This window comes from Pterocles gutturalis, unplaced genomic scaffold, assembly GCF_000699245.1.
Source record: "Pterocles gutturalis isolate BGI_N339 unplaced genomic scaffold, ASM69924v1 scaffold18289, whole genome shotgun sequence".
Taxonomy (NCBI): domain Eukaryota; kingdom Metazoa; phylum Chordata; class Aves; order Pterocliformes; family Pteroclidae; genus Pterocles; species Pterocles gutturalis.
In genome coordinates, this window is record NW_010128644.1 from 33525 (window position 1) to 51072 (window position 17548).

Here is a 17548-nt window from a genome sequence, read left to right on the forward strand (position 1 = left end):
GCCACTTTCTGGTTCCTTGTGTGTTGTCGTTTCATTCATATTCTGCAAAACCCTTTTCTGCACGTAAAGGATCTCAAGTGAGCTTGTAGTGCTTTTTTTCCCAGTGCTGAACCTTTTCTGAGCAGAAGTTATCTTCGGTGTTGAATTTTGCAGTGGTTTTTCACAGCATAAAAAAACCCCTGCTGGAATGTAGGTTGTAATCTCAAGCTCCCAGGAGTTAGGTAGGTCTACATCTATTCTGTTTTGGCACTCTGACAGTGAATTTCCTCATAAACATATTGCCTGTCAACAGAATTTTGTAGGTGAAGCAAAATTGTCTTTAAAATGAACCTGCCTATGTACAAATCTGTCTCTGTCCTTTACTGGAATTATGGTATTCAAAATTAATGACATTTATTGCTCATCCTATGGCAATTACTTGTCATAAGGAGTGGAGTTGTGTATGGCTTGGATATAGCATCTGAATGCTACCTTTTGATATTAGACAGCAGCATTATTTTTGTGATAGATAAGGCTACTTTACATTATCAGTTATTTATTCTGTAGTGTGTTCCTGTTCTTTAATTTGACAAGAAATATCTGTTACCCTTGCGTGACTCTTAACATATGGGCCTGAGGAAACGGAGAGGGGAGATCTCTGAATCAAATCCCCTGCTACTGCAAGCGATCTCAGCCTATCGTTTCACATTTCAGCTTGTGAAATGTTTGGGGCTATCATTTTAAAACCAAAGTTTTATTTTGGTTTTGTCATTCCTTTGTTCTTCTGCATTGTTCAGAAATGGCAAAAGCTGAGTGTGATCTTGACTGAAGCCTGAACATAATGGTTTGTGTTTCCATGAATGGTAAACTGCTCCCAGTCAAACTCTTTCAGTCTGCTGGGGTTAAACACCCCTTTTCAAGATAATTTGGCCGAGTATCGTATCACTGTGTTGTTGTTCTGTATTGTAGGATGTGATCGTTATCTGCCTTTGGGTGAAAGAGGAGTCCTCCACCTTCTCGTCTCCCAGCTTGCTTTCCCTCATTTCTCTTTGTAAAAGCATAATTAAAATGTTCCCTCCATTCAGAAGTAATCTTAATTTTAAAATAATCTAATTATGTGCTTTGTTCAGAGAAAAAGCTCCAAGAAGATGAAGTAGTATTGCATAGGTAATGGATCGTGGCATCAGGCTGCAAAGTGGTGTCACACACAATGCTGTTGCCCTACTTACTTGTTTCATTGGCTGAAAGTTTTAATTATAGGGTTTTTTCTGACTAGTGTCGAGTTGAGTGCTCAAAGTATCAGGTCAAAGGTTGGGGGCTAATGATTTAACTAAAAATAACTGCAAAGGTGTTATTTATACCTGAGAAAGAACTCAGGGTATTGCTACTTGTATTTACTGAGGATTTTTTCCTTTGTTTTGTTTTGGTTTTTGGTTATTTTGTTTTGTTTTTAATGCAGCCTGATTATGAAAATTTCATCGGGCATAAGTGGAACTTACATTTTAGACAGGCTTATACCAGACCATTCAAAATATTTCTCATCACATTTCGTGCACTATCTGAGGTATTTTTATTCTATTTTACTTGTTTTATTTTCAGTGAGTCATTTTGTTTCTTTAATGAGATAAAAGAGCCCTCTGCTGAGCTGACACAGCTGCCTGCAGGACTACCTCACCCTCCTTCTTGAAAGACCAAGTGCCTTGCTGCCTGTGGTAGGATGTCAAGTCTTTCCAAGTCTTCCCCGGGGTTGTGGCAGTAAGGGCTCATCCCCCGCCGCTGTTGTGTTTAGGGTGTTGTGTTACACTGTCCTTTCTCCTTTTTCAAATGTTGAGTGTGATCTTGGGTGTTTTGTTGTGTTTTCCTTTCTCTGTGCCAAAAAGCAGAAAGAATGATGTGCTAGAGGATGGTGACTCCACTGTGTTAAAGCGAAACAATGGACTAATGTACTTGTGGAGACAAGAGGGCTCTGAGCGGGGCTGGGGCCCGGCAGGGCGATGCGAGGGGACTCTGCTGTGGACGATGAGTGAGCCCTTTGTTTCTGATGATTGCTGTAGCTGCTGCAAACGCAAATATTCAGTGCAGAAGTGATGCCAGCGACGTTTACAGCTTGCAGAGAGACAGCCATATCTTCTCTAGGCGAATTTGTGAAGAGCGTATGTGTATATGTACTTACACAGTAGTAGAATAATGGATCCTGTATTCCTGAGCACATGAATGGGTGCTATGGAGAAGAGCATGTCTTTGTATCTTATGACGTGGGGGAAGGAAACTCTAGGCTAATTAGCAACAGTATTCTTAAGGAGATATTATTTCAATGTCATTGTTCCATTACTGTCTTTGAAAACACAGAGCTCCCTCCCCTGCAGCGCTCTGAAGAGCCCCGTGTTTCTTACCACTCCTGAGCTCCAGAGGGGGACTGGGGGCTGTCCATGCCCTCACACGTGTCCTTCAGGGCTGTGACAGTTAGAATGAGACACCTTTATTTTGATGTTCCTCTCTTGGCAAGAGAGATGGTTTTTTGTTGACGGTTTTGTCAGCACTACAGTGCTGAGGTTGCATTACTTTGTTTTCTGAAAGCCTTCTGTACCTTGGGAACTAAGCTAAAAATAAGCTTCACCATCAGAGGATACATTTCCTAGGACTTGAGCGTCCCAAGTCTTCATATATTTAATGATATTTAATACATGAAACAGAGCTGGTGATCTACAAATGAAAAGCTTGTTATGTTGTTGCACATCTCCTGTGTTAGGCAGCTCCTGAAATCACACCAGAAGTTTCATATTTTGGAATGGTGTGGGATTTTTTTTTTCCTGTTTGGAAGAATAAAAGAGAGGGCAATGGCAGTCCTATGAGGAAATTGTTCTCTGTTTTTGTCTCAGTGCAGGAACTGTCTGCGTGAGAGGAAAATTGTTTGTTATCAGTTGTCCCATTTAAGCCTAGATGCTGCATGTTTGGTTGGACTTCTCCCACATCCTTCTGCTGCTCTTTTTGACCATGAGCATCCGTACAACTCACGCCCCCTCTGACGTGCAGAGCTACAGGCTGTCCCTCGTGTGTGTCTGTCTGCCGCCAGTGGAGTCTGGGAGGGGGAATGGAGAAGAAGCAAGAGTGTTTCTTCTTCCTTCCCCAGCTGGAAATCTTCATGGCTGCTGCCAGCCATCCCAGCACCACAGACCTCCCTCAGGAGCATGCGCTGCGGGCTGGATGGCTGCTGTAGTGAGAGGGCTCATTGGCGGGTGTTTTCATTTTCCTGTGGCCGAGGCTGGCATCTCGGGCAGTCCAGTCTTCGTAACCTGGACTACAGACAGCCGGTATCAGACAGGATAGTTATGCTTTCCCACAACTTTCCCACTGAGACTGCCAGCCTGGTGTGTGTGAAGGTGTGAACTGTGCTGTAGTCATTCGCACCTATCGCATGTGTTAAATGGAAGTCAAGAACATAAAATTAGGTTGCTTTGATCTTCTTAACACTTTCCTATTAAATTTAAATCAGCACTCAGCCATTTCAAGTAATTTCCTTTTACCAAACTGTGGAAAATCTGCTTCAACCGGTGCCTTCGTTTAGTTAAATGCATCCCACTTTGGCTCTGCTGGAGATGGGTGATGTGACCAGAGGCTCCTCTAGCCTACGTCTGCACAACACGAAGGTGCTGGAGTTGTGCTCTTATCTGGGGGCTTGGCGATGTTTTGGAAGATAGGTAGCAGCTTGAGAGAAACAACGTGATCTGTAATTTAACTTGGTAATTTCATCAGCAGCTTTTTTTTGGCCATGTCAGAAATAGAAGCCCAGATCTTCCAGAGGACCTTTAGGCTACAGAAACCACAAGTATTTTTTCCATGCATATTTCTTCGCTTTCACTGCATAGCATTTGCGGATGGCCTCAGCAGGCGTTTGCAGGCTGTGCAGACTGTGTATGTGCTGCCTGAACGTGTGTGTGGCTAAAATTTCATTCACAGTTACTGTGCTGTAAGTGCAGCCTGGTCTGGGGCTTGGCTGCACTTTCTGTGTTCCAGCCCCAGCTCTGTAAAGCTTTGGGGTAAAATTTTATTCCTTCTTTCTCCACTTTCCAGTGTGTAAGATAGAGTTAAACTCACCCAGCTCATAGGAGTGTTTTGAAATATCATTTATTTTAACTTCTTTTACTTTGGAAATATAAAATACTGCATAAAGCATGTCTGTTCTTTATTTTAAAAGATTCAAGCTATATAAATGCTAATTTATATCCTTATAACTTTGTCATGTGTTTGTTAGTCATACAGTTGGGGTTTATGGGTGGATCACTTCTTGAGATGAGAGCAAATTGTTTTAGTAGCAAATGGAGATTATTTTTTTTTAAATTAGAAGAAATTACTTCACAACAAAGGGATTGTCTTTGCTCCAGAGCTGCTATTTGTGTCCTCAACAGCTCTGCTTGAATTTTTCAGATTCAGAACAAATCTGGGAAAAGCTGGTGATTAGATCAGAAGGATGAAAGGTTTCTGTTGCCGCCTCTGCTGTTGATTTCTCTATCTGTAAGATGGCATTAATGATCTGTACTAATGAGCACGGATAATTTAGTGGAGTGCTGTACTACAGGCTCTGGGTAGATGTAGCTGCAGAAGCACGTAGTGGATAGCAGTAACAGGTACTTTACAGTAGCCGGGTTCGCTAGAGCAGCTCTGCTGGCTGGCTGGACTGCCGCGGCAGCATCAGTCCTGACCGAGCACCCTGACCGCAGGCAATCTGGTCAGCCAGTCTGGCAGCTTGGTCACTAACAGCCTTGTTACTGCCACGCGCGTTCACATTATTGCGGTATTGCTAACGTTTCTGGTGGAAGGGTTGTTGCCAAGTTGGGGACACAAAAAAAAGGTGTCCTTGAGAGAACAGCTGATAATTAACATGTCTTTGTGTTTTAGAGATGAGCGAAATCAGTCGATCATTGTCAGTGGGGAATCTGGAGCCGGAAAGACTGTCTCTGCTAAGTATGCCATGAGGTACTTTGCCACGGTCAGTGGGTCTGCCAGTGAAGCCAACGTTGAGGAGAAAGTCTTGGCCTCCAACCCCATCATGGAGGTAAGAGAGCTACTACACTAACCCCCACCCTCTATCTGCAGTTATTTTTCTGGGGCTAACATAAGCATTCAGTAGAGAGAGCATTCCATACTTTTCTTTTAAGCATCAAAGAACCTAGAAAATAAATAAAATTTTGTTTTGAATCCATTTACCAAGAGATGCTTTAGGCATCATTTTGTGTAGTATTTATGAAAGACTGAGAGAAGACGTGTGGTAATGTTTCAGTATTGTTCATGTATTTCACATAACAAAATAATTTTTCTATGAATACTGCTTTAAATGTGTTCAGCTTTGTAACACTGGTAGTTCCCAGACTGCTGGCCAAATGCAAGTACAGAAGACTGATTTTGTGTGTAAAATTCCAAAGAAGATTAAAACTTCTGGTCTGACTCACCAAACATGTATATCACATGGTAGGGGCAGGTAGATTATCCTTCAAAGTGAAGAGAGTTGTTGAGTAAAACAATGTTCAATTTTAGGAAATGTTATTAGAGAAGTAGACTGAGAAAGCAAAGTTACATGAGACGCACACGGTTTCTTTCAGAGGGGAAAAACACAACAGAAGATGTAATTCTGCTATAATAAGCTCAGACTAATGTTTCAGTTCTGGAAATTTGTGTAACTAACTGTAGTCAAGTCCCAAAGCCATTGGTTTGGGAGTGTAGGTGCTGGCAATAGACTGAGATAACATAGAATCATAGACTCTTAGATGTACAGTTCCCTCCTGCTTCGGGATCTCTGTTCTCTGGGAAGCTCAGGAGACACTGTAATTCTGATGTTGTGGCCAAGCAGAAAACATTTTGTAGGCTCATCTGAATTGTTTTTTTTCTTTTTCTACGTGTGTAGATTCAAGTTGTAGCTGAAGTTAAGGAACTACATTAAGAAATGATTCATCAGAGAGAAACAGCCTTGGGGGAATTCCTTGAGAGAAGTAGCACTGTCCATGGGCACGCACATGTGCGTGTCTAGGGACAACCTAAGAAAATGCTTAGGGAAGCTGATGCCATGGTAGATGTTTAGCATCTCAGTGCAATAGTGTGAAGTATCAGTGGATAGACATGAGTAAATGAAGTGTGCACAGTGAAATGTGAAATGCAAAATGCTGCCATTGTTTTCTTTCTCAGGTATTTTAAAAAATGAACTATGTTTTATTCCTTCTTTCCTCCTGGCATGAGGAGCTCATGATACTCAAACTATAGCTGCCCCATCACAGTTGTGTGTGTTCTGTCACAAGGTAATTGTGCCTGGTTTGTGGTGCTGTGTGGTGTTTTGGAACTGTTTGTGGGATAAAAGAAGCTGTGCTGTGATGGGCAGTGGGTTCTGCTCTTGAGGAATCAAAATGTCCAGCCATGGGAGGAAGCCAGGGGAGCTGCACTTTGCCTCGAGCTGCACCTGCCCTGGGGGGAGCAGCCTTGCAGGTGGGAGCTGATCCCATAATACTCCTTTTGTTGCCCCAGTGTTTGCAAAGTGTCCTGCCATCCTTGGCCACGCAGAGATTTGGTGCGTGGGTAACAGGACCAGGGGTGTCAAACACCCCTTCTGCCTCCCCCTGCACACCGTGGAGGTGGTACCTGGGGCCAGGTGGGTGGGTGCATCCTCACCGCCTGTCTGCTAAGTGACAGCTATGGTAAGAGACTGCACAAGGGGTCTGCAGTTTGCTATTTGTTTGCTGGGTGAAACGCAAACTGTCTACAGGCTTCCCTGCGCCACTTTGGTTTGGTCTCAGAGCCTAAACCAAGTGTCCTTCTGTCTCGCTCCTTGCACCCCAACTTCCAATCAGTGGCCATCAGCTCACTACTAATTGTGTCTGATTTAGTTTCCAAAACAAAGAGATTTAGATAGAGGACTAGAAATGGCTCTAGTTTGGTATGGACTTCCCATCCATACCTTTTTTTTTATCCACTAAAAAACAATGCTCGTGCTTTATTTTCTAGGGATAACAACAATTTCGTGAACCTGGGAATATCTAAGATTTCAATTACTTTAAACATTGTTATAAGTGGATGAAAGGTATCCTTTTAACTTCAAACATTTGAACTTTAAATAAGCTTTAGAGTGTTGTGAAATCTGTTGTAGAGACAGACTCTAGGATAGCAAGATTAATGTTTCAAACTCTTAAATTGATAAATCAGCAGAAACACAAATTAACTCATGTAGATTAGGAAGAAAATGAGTAATTCATTTTAGAAACAGGAAACTCCTCATTTGCTAAGTTGATTGTAAAATCTTAGGAGCAGAAGGTAATTTTATTTTTTTATTTGTATTTGGACATCCTAAACATCAGCATGTTATGAGCTGCCGTCATTAGCGTCAGAATTTCAGGTCATCTTTGCCTACTAAATATGCTTTAATATCAAGTGGCCACTATACATTTCTAGCATCTGTTTGAATAATTAGTTTTGTAGTCAATAACTACAGTTTTTGTATTGCAAATGCGGAAATTGTCAAGTCTCAAACCATATCTTTTTATGTAATGTCCTGCCTCTTGTTCTTTGTTACCCTGTATAGCTGTGTGAATTGTGCAGCTTAGTATGTACTCTGGTAAGCAATCTTATAATACCAAATACTTTCTTAACTCTTTTTGTAAGAAATATCTTTTAAAGTAATAATTGGTTTCTGAAAATACTGTAATATTATATTGCTACCACCACCACCAAAATATATCTCAGTAGCGACAATTTTAAACCACAAGAAATTCAGTTTTTCTTAGAACTACAGAGATGCAGTTTTTTCTTACATCCGTTACAGCAACCGTTCGTCTGATAGCCACTTTGGCATGTGCTCGGTCACGCGTGCGTGCTGCTACTATGGGTTTTCTGAAAGTCTAGTCCCCACTTCTCGTGCTGCACCCGGCCAGCCCTTACCGATTCACTGGCCTTTTGTGTACAGATTTGGAATGCCAATACTCAGCATTGCTATTCGCTCTCATCTGTTTTTCCCAAGTTTTATTTCAGTACAGAGTGCCTGTGGATGGCTATGCACACTAGGAAACTAGGACACAGGTACTACTCTGTGTTCTTTAGTTACGGTGCCCTTCAGAGTTCGGTACTTGGGAACATAGACTCAGTGGCGTATGATAAAAGGCAGTGTGCTCTATCTGAATTACTCCAAATATCGTTCCTTTTGATACAGAGATGTCTTTAGGATTTTTTTTTTGGAAGGTGAATTGCTATATGATGTCTAAGACATGATCTAATTGAGAAGAGAAAGTGCTTTTCTTTGAAGTTCAGCATGTTGTGATTTGCATGCCTTGAATTCTGATCTGTCCAGCTGGTACCTGTTGCGGGGAGAGTCCCAGCGCCGATGAGGTGAGGCAGGGGTGCACCAAGATCACTCAGGAACCAGGGTTGTCATTTGCCCTGGGCATCCCAAGGCCACGTATTATAGAGGAAGTATATTAAATAGTGTTTATTGCGTATGAAGCTGTATTGAATTAATCTAAGAAGGTTAGGTACGTAGGGCAGCGTTGAAGACAGTCTCCTGAGTCAGTAACCAAATGCTGTGGAAGGGGTTCAGTTTCAGGCAAATGACATGGGTCTATACTTGTTTATTTTTAAATTGTATTTAGGCACACGGTAAGTATTTTATAATTATGTGTTTGCAGAAGTAGTTTGTAAATGTGATTGATTATAGAGTAATACTAATGATAAGCTGTTAGACAGAACATAGAGACTGTTTGCTGACTATGGGCTTATGGTAGGTAGACTTACAGAGGTACTGTACATATATCTGTACATATACATATATGAAAATATACAGTATGAAATAACTGTTATTGAACCATAGAATCATAGAATAGTTTTATTAAGTTCTTAGAAGAAATCTGTGAGTATGTGAGCATTCTGTTTGTCTCCTTAATTGCTTTTAAAAGACTTTGGAGAGCAATAAAATGCAAAAGTGAAATAATTGCTTGGAAGATCGGCTCCCTATCTTGTGTTAATGAACTAACTGTATTTTGATGTAACTTGCTGACCAGGCAGACATCTTTCTTTATTAAATTCTTGACTATTTTGAAACCAGGACAAAATTAATGTTGTTAATTGTTTATGAGCCATGTAGATGATTAAGTAGATTTGATAATTTCTAAAAGCTGTATAACTTTTACAGTATTCCCTTTTTTCAGTCTATTGGAAATGCCAAAACTACAAGGAATGACAACAGCAGTCGCTTTGGGAAATACATTGAAATTGGTTTTGATAAGAGGTATCGAATCATTGGTGCTAACATGAGAACTTACCTCTTGGAAAAATCAAGAGTGGTGTTTCAGGTAATACTGGTGCAATCTTATTGTATACATGTCTGACTATGCAAAAAAAAAAAAAAAAAAAAAAAAAAAAGCTATTGCCTGCTGATACTAGTTATCTTTCCAAAGAGATGGCTGTAATACTGTATTTGTAATGTAGCACGTTTGGGGAGCGGGGAGAAAAGGCAAACCAAGTCAACCCTTCATTATAGGAATTATTCATAGTTGTAAAATGTGTATTTAAAAAGGTTGTGTATTTAAACATGAAATACCTCCAGTGCACTACTACATATGCATTTATGCTTACCATAGCGTTATAGAATAGGGCGTCAAAACCTGGCAGAAACCACTCCTGCTCAAGAAGAGCTCTGTTGTGGTTTGTCAAGCTGCCATCTCGCCTCACTTTCAGTCTCTTTTTAAAACCCGCCGCTATCACAATAATTACGAATGAGTCTTAATTGCCATTATTTAGGCAAATGAGAGTACGTCATTTAATCTTTCTTGAACTCTTCATTTTGGTGTTTCATACTTGAACCAATCCACAACCTTTTTGTCTCCCACACTTCCTCTCCATCTTTTCCTATCTTAGAGTTTAGAGCTCAGTAAAAATGGACTTATCCTTGACTGGCTGCCCAAAGGTACCCAACAAGTAATTAGAGTTTGCATTATGTAGGGGTACTGCTGTGTATTTTAAACATAAGAGAGACTTCTTGCACATGGTTTATCTGGAAGAGAGTTTTTTTTTTTTTTTTCTTTTTTTGTTATGAAATTTAGAGGGCTTAAGTTCAGAATTATGGTGTTGGTCATGAGTCATAACCTTCTTAGCTGTGTTTGTCCTTCATTTTAAAATTCCAGCTTTGCCTTGGCAAGAAAGATACTCCCTTCACCAGCTTACTATAAATGCTGAGGCGAATGGTGTTAGTTATTTTTGGAAAATGAAAAGCTTTTAAGTACGATCATTTCACCCACCTATAGAACGCTGATCTATATTTAATAGTAATCCACAGTTCTGAAAAGTGAAATCATACATTTTTTTGGAAATGAAAATGTCTGCATGCTTCTTGCTGTTGAAAATGGATTAAATTAATCAAGAAGGAAATGATAGATGCTGATTTATCTTTCCTTTTTCCATGTGGTTTCTATGCTCATAATGTAATGCTAGAGAAAGCATTAAACATAATAATTATTTTCTACTCATGGATGTTTCTGGCACTTGTTGTGAAAAATAATCAATTCCTTTCTTTTTAAAGGCAGAAGAGGAGAGAAATTACCACATCTTTTACCAACTTTGTGCCTCTGCAGCATTACCTGAGTTTAAAACTCTGCGTTTAGGTATGAAATTCACATTCGTTGTGTTGTGCAATTGTAGGTACAAAGCAGCATCTCTGGGCTTTTTGAGCCCTAGAACCAAAAGAGAAATTGCTGGCTTTTAAATTCTAAACTTTGAAACTTTCAAATACTAAAATATATTGAAAATAACTAAAATGGCAGACCTCAGACTTTGTGGTTTTTAGATAAAACTAAAGTAACGGATTTGTTTATTCAGCATGCTCTTATACACTGCAGTTGTAATCACTAGGACTTACTATGTCCTGGATTCCAGAGTAGCTTTCCAGTCGTGAGGGTGAAATTCTCTTCTCTTGATCCTTTAAAACCCTTTTTTCCATGGCTCCAGCTACTAGAGAATTTTACCATATCTGGTATAAGCACCTGAAAAGCTTATTTTGCATCTTCATACTTTCACTTGGGCTGTTACCAACAATTACTTTACCTTCTCTGCTAACCTGGTGATCACAAAACTAATAAGTGGATTTTTTCATTTTTCAAATTAAAATGTTGATAAAGGGAAGGTTTCTCATTTCACAGGAACTGGTACTTGGTAAAAGAAGGGGATGATGATGACCTTGGGACAGGCAATCGCCTCATTATTTTTAAAATTCCATATACATTTCAGTGCTTCTTGTATATTTTTAAAAGTTAGCTTCATAGTGGGAAAATTGCACAGCCTGTCAGTGCTGATTTCTGAAATATTGTTCTGGTTTAAAGTGTTTCTCTGCTCTTCTGCACTATCCTGTCACATTTAGGATTCACATCTGCTGATACAGGAAAGAAAGGAACTGATGTAATTATAACTAAAGAAGCCATTTAGCAGACACCTCTTTCAGCGTTCTTGAAACCTTATCAGATCAGAAGAAAAGGAGCCTGTTATTGCAGCTGGAAGCATGGCTGCTGAAACTGTAGGAATTTACACAGTACCCAGGAGAGCTACTGCTACATACACAGCTACTGCTCTCCCACTGAAGCCAAGTGCTGTCCTCAGAGTGGTAGGAAGCTATCAGTTCTCCAGACTGGCTTCTGAGGCTGAACGGAGCACAGATACTCATAAGACTAAACCAGACCATAAATTAGAAACAAGAAGAAAATGGGCAAAATAGAATTTTTAAAATATCTTGATGCAATAATAGCATAATAATATCTGCCACATAATTCCAAAGTGCTGCTGCTATCAACTCTGCATCTACCACTTGGATGGTAGGCTCAGATGTGGAGAATAATTCCTTCCAAAGTTACTGTTCCACAGGTGTGGAAGTCTGAGCCAAGGTTATGTAGAGAATATGCTTGAGGGCCTATTGCAGGAACCAGGTAGCTTAAGAATACTTGTTTGCACTGTTAAATCTTGAAAAAATTCTTCTCCCGAATAGGTGGGCCCTACGAGCCAGAAGGCAAAAATATACTGACATATTTCAAATCATGGATTCTGCCAAGAGCAATTTAATAATTACACAGCTTTGCAGATGTGCTGTGAACTTCTGCATCAGTGTGTGTATAACACTTGTTTTTCCTCTTACAGGAAATGCGAATTACTTTCACTATACAAAGCAAGGTGGAAGCCCTGTGATTGATGGTGTTGATGATGCTAAAGAAATGGTAAACACTAGGCAAGCCTGCACTTTGCTAGGTAATTTGTGAAACACAGTCATATCCCAAATTTGATACACTAGCAAGTTTTTTCTACGTTGTTTGCATGTATTTTCTTCATACTCTGTTGTGTTTACAAACTGGAGAGTTTGATAGACTTTGGGACTGAGATATTGTTATTACATTAAGAAGGTATTTAAATTGCAGTGGAATCACATGTCTAGTGTAGAAGGGGCACACATTATGTGAACATAAATGGTGGATTCCCTTGGTGTAGCATATACAGTGTTGGAGGTCACTGACAAAGCACTTTGAAACAGCAAATTAAGTAGTTCATTTTAATGGATTTTTTTTGCATCTGATTGTAGAATGTTTTTAATGGAAGTGGAGCCAAACAGTACTGTCAAATGTCAAAAAAACCACACGGCGGTCAACTTTTTTCTTTTAATAAAATTTTTCATCAACTGCAGCTCATAGTTCTGTATTTCTCTCTCCATTCAAAACGTTTTATTCATCATTTTTCAGGGATTAGTGATTCCTACCAGATGGGAATTTTTCGAATCCTTGCTGGCATCCTTCACTTGGGCAATGTGGAGTTTGCATCTCGGGATTCCGACAGTTGCACTATTCCTGTGAGTAGTAGATAAGCTGAAGGGAGTGGTTTCTACTCTGACAGTTCTGCCTTCTGCTTGTTTGCAGGGACCTCTTCTGAAAAAGAGTAACAATATAAAAATGCAAGCAATGTGTTTATTTCTAATTTGTTAACATTTCACAGTTCTTTTTGCAGATGGATTCAACTCAGTTTAGAGGCTTTAGACAGTGCTCTCTATTATAACTGTGGCTGCCTTAGTTTTGTTTCAAAACTGTAATTGATCTGTCCTAGAAAAGTCTACCAGACAGGCTAGCTTTGAAGTCCTGGGCGGGTGTCTAGATCTTTATATTTCTACATTAATACATGCCTTGCCCACAGTAAATGTTTTGCAAGATTCTTTTTTTATGTTAAATGCCAAAATGGCCTAAATAATTGCAAAGCAAATGCTTCGCAAAGTCCTCTGGGGTGTCTAGACATGAGCATAGGATATACAGATATGATTCGTGTGACTCAGATCTAAGTGTCATAGTTTTATAATTTTTTTTTACTTTTGTGGAAGTCAGCAATGAGGACTGCATAGTCTGATCTGAAAATAACTCCTCATTGGGTGAAGCCAAGACTTCTTACTGAAGTCCATATTCTGGAGATGAGGAACAAAAAGTATCTGGCTTGTCATTCTCTTCCCTTCCTTGGATTCCCAAGTGACCAGTTTCTCCTTTTGCCTTTCCTTGAATGTTTACTGCTAGACTGCTCAGCCTTCATCTTTCTCTCTCTTCAAATAGTAGCAACTATATACAAATAGTAGCAGAATTTTTTTCCCATTTTACTATCAGTCACTTCCTCAAGAATCTGCAGTCGCAGTTTCTGGAGCTGAGACAGCAGATCCTTCATTGGGTCCCAGATGATCAGTGTGCCTGGTCTGTCCGTGAGGTCTCATGGATAGCTGCTGTGAAACCACAGCAATAGTCTGGCTCTTTGGTGTGTCTTAAAAAAGGTTTTCACTACAAAGAAAGCGTCATTTAATGATCACAGGTAGAAAGCTGATGAGCCCTAGGACATGATGAGCTAGCCTGTGCGTAATGGGTATCTCCAGTGCAGGAATCCCCCTGAATGAGCTAGTACCACGCTGCAATCCTATCCTGACATGGTAAACATCTAGCAGGCGGAGGCGAATGTCTGCTCAATGGCATTTGTTACCTGAGCCGTGCTGTTCTCTGACAACAGCCATGTCACTGCAGAGTTCTGTTGCTCCGCAGACTGGTCTGCCTGAGAAGCACTGGCATGGTGATCCTGTGGTGCTGCTTCTGGGAGCTCAGCAAAGGGCTCTGCATGGTGCTGTGTGAATGAATCAGTTTGTTTAATGTCAGCTTGAGTAACCCTAATGTGACATTCCTTTGTGCAGTGTTCATTATTAGTATTATTATTTTATTGTTGTCTTCTGAGCCAGTTAAAGTGGTATGGCTAAACTGAAAGGAGACAGGCTCAGATAACTGGAATTTGAAGGTGTAACAGGACTGCCATGGGACCAGCTGTGAGGGCTGGAAGAAGCCCCAGAGAAGTCAGAAGGGTGTGGAAATAGGAAAATAAAGCTGATGTACCTGAAGCTACTCGGCATGTAGTAACAGTTCCCTGCAATCTGTCCTTGTCAAGACGCTGTTTGTCAGCATGGTGTGAGCCACCACGTGCAAAGTGAACGTGATGAGGAAGTAGTGTTAGGGGAGTTCCTTAGGAAGAAAGACCTGTCTGTCCTCCTTGATTTCTAGCTATCGGTTTGCTCGTTAGTCACAAAGTGTAGTATCTGAACTCTGCACGGATTTTTAGGCAGAACTCTTATATACCCATCTCAGTGTGCAAGCCTTGCTCGTTGATTTTACCCAGTTAAACAAAGGTCAATCTTTTCAACTTGTACAGTCCAATTTGAGAGTTGGAAAATATAATTTGTGTGCTCCAATCTCTTAATGTTTGTCTCCAGAATTCACTGAGAAAATATGGTGTTAAATACTGAGACCAGAGCACTAAAGGCCTTCCACACTTCTTCCTCTTCATTCGTGGCTTGGGCTGCGATGCCCTATTGCCCGTCTCTCCCTGCCGTGGATGTATATGAGCAGATGAGAGTGCCACTCAGGAGCTGTAGTCCATTCTGTCCCAACACACAGCTGATGTCCTGTCCTCTGCGCTTCTCTAGCTTCTTCACTCAAAACTGAGACAGTTATGAGAATTAAAACTACCAAGTCCATCCCTGTGAAGCCAGGTGGTTCATTTTTGCGAAGGTTGCAGGTTCCCTTTGTGGGGCTTTTTGATGAACACAAGAATAGTAAAATGCCTTTGGGGTAAACTGTGATTCACTAATTTATGTGAATGTGATAAGTGGGTAGGGAACTTGTTATGTTTTGAAGGAGGAAGAGCTGAGGAAGCTGCTGTTGCAGCTTATTGTTGGATCACTGCAGACAGGCAGGCAGTTCTTCTGATTGCATGATTGAATATGTGCTATTGGTAATACTGTTTCAAGACTAATGAGATTGTTTTTGTTAGCCCAAGCATGAACCCCTCACCATCTTCTGTGACCTCATGGGCGTGGAGTATGAAGAGATGGCCCACTGGCTTTGCCATAGGAAGCTTGCGACTGCCACTGAAACCTACATCAAGCCAATTTCTAAACTTCATGCCATCAATGCCAGAGATGCACTTGCCAAACATATCTATGCTAATCTCTTTAACTGGATTGTAGATCATGTGAACAAAGCGCTTCACACAACTGTAAAACAGCATTCTTTCATTGGAGTGTTGGACATCTATGGGTGAGTCTTTTTTGTCAGAGATATGACACCTCTTATGTAATTATCTTACTGCAAAGCGCCTTTGTCTTTATCACACAGCACTGTGTGGATTACACAAAAAACTCCAAACCTTTAGCAACTGCTTCTTCCAGCTGAAGAAAGTAGGTGTTTAGTTTTGACATGCTATCCAAGAGCCTTGTCTTGACTTTCAGGTTTGACATTTATAGTGGGATTTCAGATTTTTGCTGTTGGTAGTTCCTTTATGTATTGCACTGGGGAAAGTTACAAGGGAGTTGTCATCTCATGGTTCTTCCAGGGTGGCACTTCCAGAGAGGACAAAGATAACTAACATGTTCTCCAGGAACATCAATCCCTTCCCTGTGTTCCTAATCCCTGCCTAAAGAGGGAGCATCACTGAATTGCCCATGTACTGCAATTTGCCATTCCGCTGTGTGTTTTGCTGCTTGATTTGCAGTTGTTTGTCCCTGGAATAATGCAGTGAATTTGACTGGAGGGAGGGAATTTAAAATTATGGGGTCATGTAATCTGTTTTCCTCACTGCACTAGTAATTTTGAGTATCTGCATATTTTAGGTTTGAAACGTTTGAAATCAACAGCTTTGAACAGTTCTGTATCAACTACGCCAATGAAAAACTGCAGCAGCAGTTCAATATGGTAAGTAGGAAATGACTGGCATTTCCTCTTCCCTTTCGCCTCGCCCAAGTCCGTTCTGCTAATTGGGTCCCCAGTGGTTACAATGAATTCCTTCAGTCTATTAACCAGCTGTCCTGGCTGTGGGCTTTGGGGGATGGCAAAAGATCGACTATCTCCTGGAAATAGATTTTATGACTAACTGCTGCTCTGGGACTATTTGAAATTCCGATCACAGTAACAATTATAAGACAGAAGCGGTGCTTGGCAATTAAGACCCCGAGATTGCCTGTCAGCGAGAGCACTGTGTGGATGAAGTTGGAGTTAGCGGTGTCTCTGTAACCTCCAGCAAGAGCCTGTGCATGGGCAGCAGAGAGCAGGGCTTTGCTGCTGGAAATCTGCCACCCGCGCTTCCTCTCCCGGCGTTATTTTTTGAGGGTTTTCAGCTGCATCCTGAAGTTGATGACTGACGTGTGGCAAGAGACGCCTCTTCCCCCTCCTCCAGAGGGATCACGATTCTTTCTCTCTCCTCAGCCTTAGTGACGTTTGCAGTTATATATCTTACCTGCATAATGATGAGGCAAGTAATTTATGCCAGGTCTGTTGCTAGGCTGTGCTGCAGTACGGGAATAGCTCTGAACTCTCTTTACGAGCGTACCTCCATGTCAGCGTGTGCTTGCAGGACTGGATCCCCTCGCACCATTGTTCATCCCAGCGGCAGGGATGCATGGCAGGAGTAAGCCGGGTGCTGGAGTGGAGGCCAACCCGGCGTGCCCTTTCCATGCGGGTAGTGCCACAGCTGGCTTCAGCTCTGTAAGTGGGGTGTCGTAACTGCTAAGCGCAAGGTATCTTGGAGTTTTCTCAGCTCTACAGCAAAAACCTCGCCACTGAAAAAATGGGAAGGGCTTGCTTCTTTGGTAAAGATCCCTGTCCCCTGTTCCCTTCCCTGTCGCGCTGTTGCTGTAAGCACTTGTCTCACGAAGGACGGGGTGACGGGGCTTTGGTGTTGGTGCCCTGCCAAGCTGCCAAACCCAGCACTGGTGGACACGGACTCATTGGGTGCCATGCAGGCACACAGGGTGGAAGTTGGTTTAAATTAAAGCCCTGTGTGCGGTGGCAGCTAGCGAGCCTTCAGGTGCCGCCCGGGGTGGACCGAGCGGAGGACAGGGCGCTGCAGGGTGCTCAGGGACCGCTGGTCACCACTGGTGTCTCCACAGCAGCCTGTCAGGAAAATTAGGCCTGAAGATATTTTTCACCACAGAATTGCTAATTCTTTTACAGTGAAGAGATGGTTTTACGTTTTCTTTGAGGACTTAGGACTTAGGTTGGATGTG

General features: G+C 41.5%; 1 protein-coding gene across 1 annotated transcript in view; it reads left to right on the forward strand.

The window, feature by feature from the left end:
- LOC104460530 (unconventional myosin-Va-like) overlaps positions 1-16238 on the forward strand; it is a gene marked incomplete at its 3' end in the record, with an annotated part of 41979 nt that extends 25741 nt beyond the window's left edge. The window contains exons 5-11 of the mRNA XM_010079710.1: positions 4876-5032; positions 9156-9299; positions 10526-10607; positions 12127-12234; positions 12720-12826; positions 15319-15584; positions 16157-16238. Coding sequence (XP_010078012.1) covers positions 4876-5032; positions 9156-9299; positions 10526-10607; positions 12127-12234; positions 12720-12826; positions 15319-15584; positions 16157-16238 — 946 coding nt within the window. The remainder of the gene's footprint in view (positions 1-4875; positions 5033-9155; positions 9300-10525; positions 10608-12126; positions 12235-12719; positions 12827-15318; positions 15585-16156) is intronic.
- Between the last annotated feature and the right edge of the window lie 1310 nt (positions 16239-17548).